Source organism: Petaurus breviceps, unplaced genomic scaffold, assembly GCF_028583685.1.
Source record: "Petaurus breviceps papuanus isolate PSGF00001 unplaced genomic scaffold, PetGlider_PUasm1.0 223, whole genome shotgun sequence".
Taxonomy (NCBI): domain Eukaryota; kingdom Metazoa; phylum Chordata; class Mammalia; order Diprotodontia; family Petauridae; genus Petaurus; species Petaurus breviceps.
Genome location: NW_027185884.1, coordinates 212,084 through 221,577, shown reverse-complemented (window position 1 = coordinate 221,577; position 9,494 = coordinate 212,084). Strand labels below are relative to the sequence as shown.

Below are 9,494 nucleotides of genomic sequence, written 5' to 3'. Positions count from 1 at the left end.
AGAGAGAGAGAGACAGAGAGAGAGAGAGAGAGAGACAGAGAGAGAGAGAGAGAAAGGCATCATCAGCATCACTTATTCCTGCTTTTTAAAACACTGACACTGAGAAAAGACCTGGAATCATAGCTGTCTTAGCCTTTTAACAACAATCCCTTCCCATCACCCACAAATGGTGCATTTTTAAATGAAGAAAAGAAAGAAGGAAATGATGGCCCACTGGCCTGCATATTTGGAAATCAACTAGACAAAGGGAAGGGACAAGCTGCAATCAGGGCAAAAACTGGGAGTGAGTGGGGAATGGGGGAGGCATAGCATAGCTCAGCTTCAATTGTAAGAAAAGAAATGAGGGTGGTTTGAAGCTTTTGAACAAATGTTCTATTCTAATAGTACATAACAGCGGCAGCTGCACTTACAGTAATACTGGCCTATTCAGCCAGACACCAATAAGTTTAAATGGCCTGGTAGTTACAGTAGTTTTGCCCCATTATGTTGCAGATAATTTTGAATCCTGCCAATTAAGAAACAAAACAAAACAAAACAAAAATTCTAAAAACATATGTCCTGACAGTCTGAATGACAGAGAGATTGAATAGGCTGCACGCTGATTTGGTGCTGATTATTATACTGCACCCCTTGCCCATTATAGACTGAGCCTCACATCAAGCATGTGGTCCAGTTTGCACTCTGGTATGTTTAAGTGACAGTTATCAATCTTTCTGATAATTTTCTATTCAAAGGGCAGCTTATATGCCTCCTTTCTTTTCCAGAAGAGGGCCCAACTTTATGTGATTATAGGGTTACAGAATTAAAACTGGAAGGAACCTCAGATACCATCTGCTATCCCCTCCACCCCCTATTTTATCAACGAGGGAACTGAGACCCAGAAAGATTAAATGATTAGTCAAAGTCATACAGCCGGTCAGAGACAGGATTTCAACCTAGATCCTCTGACTCCAGAACCAGTCTTCTTGAAGATTTCTAATGCAGATGGACCCACTGAGGCAGCTCATTCTGTCTCTGCAGAGTCTAATCATTAGGAAGTTTTTCCTAATATCAAGCTTAAATTTCCCTTTTTGTAATTTCTACGAACCATTGCTCCTAGGTTCGCTCTCCGGGACCAAACAGACCAGATTAATTAGTGACCTACAAAAAAAATTTTCATCTAGAAATCCCTAGGAGGCTACCACAATCAACCCCAGAACATTACCCACCCAAAAGACTAGAGTTTGGTATGCATGGCCACCACCGCACCATAGCTATTCATAGCTAAAGTTGTGGTCTCCTTCTTGGCATCCCAGGAGGGAAAGAGGTCACAGGAAAGGTCTGAAAAGCTGACAAAGTGACTCGCTCCAATCATTTGAGCCTGCATTTTGCTAAAGCCATCACTAAATGGCTATATTTTTAAACTCCATAACTCTAAGTTTCATCCTATTCTCTAGGAAATAGTATTCTGAAATGAGTTTATTCAGATAATGAGATCTGAAAATGGGATAGTGTGGAGAAAAGGGAATTTGAAATGATGTGCCTCAGAGGTTATCTAGGCCAGCATGCCAGCCATTATAAACACCTCTTCTACTACTCCTGGAAGATGGGCAACTTGCTCCTGCTGCCTCACAGGACAACGGGTTCCATTGTTAGACCTTTCAGTCAAAACTTTCTTATGTTTTCCTTTTCCCTTTCATTTTTTGGGGGGGTGGGGAGGACTGGATCTATTATTTCCCCTGAGAAACTGAACAACAAAAACTCCTTCCATGGTAAAGATTAGCAAAAGCTTTGTAACTTCTACTCTTAAAGAGTGACCAGGGACATGGAGGGTTAAGTGACTGGTCCATGGTCACAGAGATAGTTCTTGAAAATTGGTCTACCCAACTCTAAATACTTATTCATCTGCTATGCTATGCTTTACTTTTTCCCCTCCTAGTTATATTAAAATCTATTGGGATTTGGGGAGAAGGTGGTTCCCAACTCCTCTCTACTGTTTTATCCCACTAAGGCCCTAGGTTCATTTGCAGTTGACCAACAAGACTCAATTAATGAACTAGTCATGCGAATTTCCTTGGAAGTACAAAGGACCCAGATCTAGAATGCATGAGGAATTTCAAGAAATTTCTACTGCTTTACAATCTTGTAGACTTTATCAGAGACAAGGTATTTAAGTCAAGCATGTGACCTTTAACAACAGTCCTAATGAAGTAGACAAACATTCCTGAAAGGAAGATGACATAAGATTGTAAAACAGGCAGGACCACTTCCACACTCTACTGAACTGACTTGAGGGCATGGGGACTAACAGCTCAAACCACAATCACAAAGAAAATGGAATCAGCCAGGAAAACTGAAATGAGGATGGAAATCATAGAGGTGTGTGATAAGACCCTCTACATCTATCCCCTAAAATGAGCACATTCAGAGCTAACAATATTGAAGAGATTCTGCTCCCTTGGTTAGTCAATGTAGAAGAGGAAGAAGAAGAAGAAGGAGGAGGAGAAAATAAGAGAGAGTAGAAAAAAGAGAGAGGAATATAACTATTTTCAAAGAGAAAAAGAAGAAAATAGAGTGATGAAGTCCTCACAGAGAGAAAAAGTTATGGAGCAGGGTGTGTTCTACTTTAGACTTCCAAGAATGAAGGAGGAAAGCCTGCATGAATGTGACCTATATTCTTCCAACTATTTTCTGGTCTAACCAGAGACATAGGACAAAAAACAACACTTTGTTTCCTTGTCCCAGGACTCCCAGGAAATGTATAGTTTCATCCAATTGTTTTTCTTAGTTTGCTCCTCAGTACTTCTTTGGGCCAGTGCTGAGAAACTGTACCTTCCCATTTCAAATCAGGACAAAATTAATTAGACTATGTGATCAATCAGTCAATCAGTCTACCCACAAGCATTTACTAAGCACCTACCAAGGAAATTGTTGTGCTAATGACTAATTCAAAGACAAAAGTGAAAATAACCCATGCCTTTAAGAAGCTTACATTTTAACAAGGGAGACAGGTACATGTGTATAAGTATATGTGTATATGTATGTTTGTATGTACATATACATACACATACACACACATGCATGTCTATAGAAGATATATACACTTCAAGAGGGGAAGCATGGTGTAGTGAGTAGAGGACTGACCTCAAAGCCAAAAATATTTGTGTGTGTGTTTGTCTTTTTTGCCAAGTATTAAACATTTAAATTATATGGATGTATATACAGTGGGCATGAGAAGAAAAATCAGTTTGGTGATCAAATTATATCTCGGAAGCATAGGACAATAGAAAGGAGGAAAAAATCCCCAGTCTTTCCATATAAGGATGATAACAAATGTAAAGAGTAGTTGGAGCTGGTGTAATAGGGTCTGGGTTCAAAATCCACCAGAATTCACTCTGATAGCTATGTGACATACGGCAAATCACTCTTTGTGCCTTAGTTTTCTTACTGATAATATGATAGTGTTGAATGAGATGACTTTTAAGGTTCTTTCTAAGCTCTAAACCTATCAAGTAGAAATAAAAATATAGACTAAAGTATGGGTTTTGATATGTCTTACTCAGTGTGACTCAATCAATTACATCTGATTCTGTTCCATTCCAATAGAAATGAGTCCCAGAAGTGTAGGTATGATATAGTAGATGGCAAGGTGATCTGAGAGCCAGGAAAAACTGGCTTTATGTCCTGTGTCTGATGCATACTGGCTGTGAGACCCTAGTCTAGGCAACATTTTAAGACATTAAGTTGCAGAGAAGGTGCTGACCAATGCAGGTGAAAGGAGTTTCCTCACTTGGGAGGACCCTACAGTAATGAAATCATAGATTCAATCCCTATTTCTACACAAATTGACCTTGGAGACGAAGTTCTAGTCATGAATGGGATCAGGAAAAGTTTCATTTACACAGTGGCACTCAAGTTAATTTTTTTTTTTGGGGGGGCAAGGTAATCAGGACTAAAGGACTTGCCCAGGGTCACACAGCTAGTGTCAATTGTCTGAAGTCAAATTTGAACTCAGGTCCTCCTGACTCCAGGACCCATGCTCTATCCACTGCACCACCTACCTCTGCCTCAGATTAAATATTTAAAGACAACAGGATGGGGCAGCTAGGTTGCCCAGTGAATAGACCACCAACCAGCCTTGGAGTCAGGAGGTCCTGAGTTCAAATCTGGCCTCAGACCCTTAACACTTACTAGCTATATGACCTTAGGCAAGTCACTTAGCCCCAATTGCCCCGCCTTCCCCCCTCCAAAAAGCAAAATAAAATAAAATAAAGACAACAGGCATTCCAGGTGCAGAGAGATAGAGAAAGAACATTCCAGGCACAGGGGACAGAGCATAAAGGTCTGAATAGGGGAGAGAGAGTGTCATGTGTGAGTCAAAGAGGGAAAACCAGTGTGGCTGGCTATGGAGAAGGAAGTACACCAGTAGCTCTGGATTAGTTTGTGTATAATGAATCCAGGAAAAGTGGTCACATTATTTAAATTCTCACTGCATATTTCCACTGGTATAGAACCAATTGTATACTTTGAATCCTGCAAACTGGCAAGCTGGGAATGGACTAGTTTGTGAAGGGCACTAAATGTCAAACAGAAGATTGATCCCAGACATCATAGAGAGTCACTGGGATTTACTGAGTTGGGGGAGAGGGTCACATGATCAGACCTGCACTTTAGAAAAATCAGTTTAGCAATTGTGTAGAGGAAGGACTGGAAAGGCTAGGAAGTTGAAATAAGATCAAATAGAAAGCTAATTCAATAGTCTCAGCAAGAGGCGATGAGAATCTGAACTGGGATATCACCTGTGTGAGTGGAGAGAAAAGGGTGTGTGCCAGAGGTGCCATGTGGGGATAGAAGCAACAATGTTTGGCCGCTGATTAAATATGTGGGATGAATGAGGAGGTGACAGCAAGGATGCTGTCGAGGTTTTAGACCTGGGTGACTGGAAGGATAGTGATCTCTTCAACAATAACAGGCAGCTTCAGGAGAGGGATGTGTTCCTTAGGAAAGACACTAATTAATGATACATTGGTGTTATTCAGCCTCCCAAAGGTGCCTGATTTCCTTGCTAGTTTAAGTCCTGGGAGATTACACATATTGGCAAAATATGGTTAGAAATATTGTAAATTTGCTTTGGACCCATTGAGCCTAAGATGTCTATGGGACATGCAGTTTGAAGTATTTGATTGATGATCCAAGACTGAAGTCCAAAGAGAATGACTAGGGTGGGATATGTAGAATTGGGTCATCACCTGCATGGAGAGGACTATGTGATCTTTGGTTGGGGGGAGGGGAGAGAGTTTATAGAGACTAGAGGAAATTTGGGAAGGTCCTGGCCTTGCTTTGAACTAAGAACTTAGCTCCACAATTCTCTTAACCTGTAAAGAGTCCTCTTGACTTAGGTCTGTTGTTCTAATGAAAGCTTGTACAGGCACCGCAATGATAAGCAGGAGAGTAAGGAGATGTGGTATATCTCTGTTTCTGGGCACTGGAACAGATAATCACAAAGATTTCTAAAGGAAATCGTCTCCCTTTGACTTTCATCCAGTGGCCTTAGTGCTGCCCATTGGAATGGGAACTCCATGAGGGCAGAGACTTTCTTTATATCCACAGTGCTTAAAACAGTGCCTGGAACATAGTAAGTGCCCATTGTTTCCTGATTGGATTATTGAGTGACTGGGGCAACATGGAACAAGTTCAGTGTCTTTTCCTTCCATCAACTTTTCAAACATTTGAAAAATAATGGTCATATATCCCCATAGTCTTAACCTGGGGAAAAATTCAGTTTCTTTACCATTGCCCATACTGGATGACTTCCAGATTTACTGATTACTTCCCCTAGATATATTTTATTTTTGTCTTTGCTTCTTTCTAACATGTTTTAGAATGTTTTCTTTCCCAGGTATCATCTGCCCACAAAATGCCCAGCTTCCTTACTTGTCTCTCACTTGGTAGTGGCTCCACTGTCCACACACATCTTCAATTCCAGCTTTTAAATGGTCCATCAGCTACCAAAATTGAACACAAGGACACGATAGTCTGTAAGATGTTAATTCTGACAAATACAGAAACAAAGGTCATGCATGGAGAAAATTAGGTACCTGGCAGAATGGGCCTTTAATATCCTGAGACTCTCAGCATACTCATTTATCTTTCTAAGTACTTTACCTCCATAACACCCAAAATTGTCTTATCACTTAGTTTCAGGAATTCAGAAACTACACATTCATTTTTTGATGATGACTTGAATTTTTAACAAAGGTTATCTGTAAAATGTTTTGTATAATAACCCAGTTGAAATCTCACCAGAAATAACTAAGAAGGCAGTTAGTGAAACCTAACTTAGACACATCCTAATAATTAAGAGTAAACTCTGATCTCTCTAAAAAGAAAGAACAAAAACATCATTGTTAGATTTAGCTTGTTTCTTCCATAGGAAGTAGAGTCAGCTATGTGATATAGTGGTTAGTGTTCTGGACAAGGAGTCCAAAAGACCTGATTTCAAATCTTGCGCTTGTACTAACTGGATGACTCTGGATAAGTTGCTTAAATTCCCTCAGCCTTAGTTTTCTCATCTGAAAAATGGGGATGATAAAAACCTATACCTTACAGGGATTGTTGCGAGGACCAAATAAGAAAATATATAGGAAGTGCTTTGAAAACTTTAAAGTGTTATATAAACATTAGGTATTGTAACTACCACAATGGGGCAAGTACTATTGTAGGCAATATTAAAATTCTGTCCATAGCCACTTTCGTCCTGTCATTAGCCCTGTAATATATTGTATGCTTTTATCTAAAATTGTTTAGGGAAAATAAAATGGGAAGTCTTGACCTGTGATTTCTTTGTAATAGCAAAGAAGGAAATATTCACTAGCAATAAAAATAATTAATATCTCTGAAATTTAGAGTCTTAAAGTATTCTTGGGTCACTAAGGAGGGAAATGAATTGTGCAGAGTCACCTGGACAATGAGGCAGAGGCAGAAATTTAAAATCCAGGGGTTCCTGACCTCAAAGCCAGCTCTCTATCCAACATACTACAGGACTTCTCTTTTAGAAATTTGGCAACAGTACATTAGTCTGAAGGAAATACAGATCAGCCTCCAAATGGATTTATGGCAGGAAACTTCAAAGTGTTAGCTTCTGACATTTTTACTAAATAGAATTATAGAATGAATTTAGACCCAAATACTAAGTCAATTCACTGACGTTTGCAATGAACTAACTGTTCTCTCTCAGAGAGAGGAAAAAAAAGGAAAAAAAAATTATATCCCAGTTCCTTTGCTGTATACATATCTTTTGGTTTCTTGTAACAAACAATGCTTTTAAATTGTACCTCTCCTCCTTCACTAGATATTACCACATTTCCATCAAGTTCTAAACGTTTGGATTGGGATTTTTTTTGAGTTTCTGCTCCTCTGTTTTCTCTCTGTCTCTCTCTCTCTCTCTCTCTCTGTCTCTCTCTCTCTCTGTCTGTCTCTCTGTCTCTCTCTCTCTCTCTCTCTCTCTGTCTGTCTGTCTGTCTGTCTGTCTCTCTCTCTCTCTCTCTCTGTCTCACCACACAAATATTCCCAGTCTTTCACCAAAATCCTGCTCCTTTGTCTTTTTGTACCTTGGGTTCTCAAAGGCCATTCTAATGGAGCACAGACTATGGATGGTTTTACCAAGCATGAAAGGCTTTAAATATGGATTTGAGTGTGTTGTTTGAGGATTAGCCCTGGATGATGGCCAGGACAGCCTAAGTACATCTAAGTACAGCAACAGTTATCACAAGATGGCCAAGTACCAGGTCATAAAATTTTTTGTCCATAACAATTATGAAACACTGAGATGAGGCAGCAACTTACTTTGATGGAGAGCATTCCCACATCATTGAAACCACTGACTTTTTAAAGTAAGAAGTTTCTAATGCTAGAGAAGAACCTTAAAAAAAGAGGGACTTTGGTCAAGCTGATTTTCAATTTGGAGCAGGTCAGTAGGACTTTAAACCACTACCACCATCTCTTCTCAGATTCCAGTGGAGGCTGCCCAGAATCTTGTGCTGAAAATCCATGGAAATAGCAACTCCCTCCAGGCCACTGGCTCTACTTCTGAATCCACCTTCTACAACCATCATCCAGGAGCAAAACCCCTATGGAAAAGGGACCTATCATTCCTGCCTCCACTGATACCACCATTACCAGGCAGCTATCAGTTACCACTAATGGGTGGTCAGCCTTTATAGGTCAAAGAGCAAGAGTGTGGTGTGACCTGGTAATCGCCAAGACAGGTGATATAGTCCCCACCTCTTCAGCAGCTGTGGTTACTGAAGACTTTTAAAAAGAAGTCTTCACTTTGGTAATGTTAAATGATTCACCATTAGAAACTGATATGATCTTATTAATGTAAGTGACACTCAACAGGATATATTATTGTCTGCCTTGCTACCCCTAAGGAGTACTGGTTGTACTGTGACTTGTGTCACAAAGTATATCTGACTTGTGGCCAAATTCTATGTGTATGTGTATTCTATATGTCTTCCTCTCCTTGAGAGCTGGGACTGTCTTTCTTCTCGATCTGTGTCCCTGGGACTTAGTACTTTGCATATAGTAATTGCTTAATAAATGATTTCTTATTCATTCTACAAGGCTGAAAAAAATCCTGTAATAAGAGGCCACTGGACAGTAACTCCCTAATATCACCCTACTGAAAATTTGAAAAGAGCAGTTACTCTGAGTAAGAGATCACATGGTCAATGACTGATTGACCTGAAGCCTGAGGTCCAATTTTCTTAGTCATTCTGAACCAGTATTCTAATAACAACTGCATGACATATAGCGTCCCACTCTTACTACAGGTGGATGCAATTTTTCTATTTGAGAAGGTTTGGTGGTTTCTACTCAGTCATTTCTCTAATTCTTTCTTAGTTAAATAGACAGCTTACACGGGTATGAAGCTCTTCATTGATGGATTCCTTTTTGTTGGTCTTTTTCACATCTAGGTATCTGACCAAAGGGCCAATGGTGATTCCCTGAAAAGAACAGCAATTTTTTTTCATTTTATTATTCCTATTAAAAATCAGAGATGAAAATTAGAAGGTAAATGAGATCATATAATTTAGAGTGGAAAAGGACATTAGAGATCATCTAGACCTTTTACAGACAAAGAAACTGAAGCACTGAGAGATGAAATACAATTTTCAAGGTCACATTACCAATAAGTGGCAGCATTGGGACATGAGCCCAATTCATCTATAATGATTTCACTAACCTCCCCACTGTGCTAAAGGAAGCAGCCCCAGGGAAGCTCAAAGCACCTGAATAACCCTGTCAAATTAAGGTCAGCAATAATGGATAAAAACCCTCTTTCCCTTTTCCTTTTTATGAACTAGCTGTCATGCCCCAGGAGTCTTCCAACTCCCTTCCTCCCCCCTCAACTCCCCTCCCAGGAGGAATCAGCACCAGTCCCCAGCTCCAGGCTTGCTGTTCCAGTCTCCTCCCAAGACTTGGTTCTGCTCCATGCTAAGAATCCTATAAAA

The 9,494-nt window shown here is 39.9% G+C and overlaps 1 protein-coding gene across 1 annotated transcript in view; it reads right to left on the bottom strand.

The window, feature by feature from the left end:
- The window catches only part of SLC9A4 (solute carrier family 9 member A4), a 94,279-nt gene that overhangs the window by 16,463 nt on the left and 68,322 nt on the right, over nt 1-9,494 (bottom strand). The window contains exons 6-7 of the mRNA XM_069094916.1: nt 8,901-8,987; nt 5,914-5,984 (exon numbers count right to left, since the gene is read on the bottom strand). Of these exons, the coding sequence (XP_068951017.1) occupies nt 5,914-5,984; nt 8,901-8,987 (158 nt within the window). The remainder of the gene's footprint in view (nt 1-5,913; nt 5,985-8,900; nt 8,988-9,494) is intronic.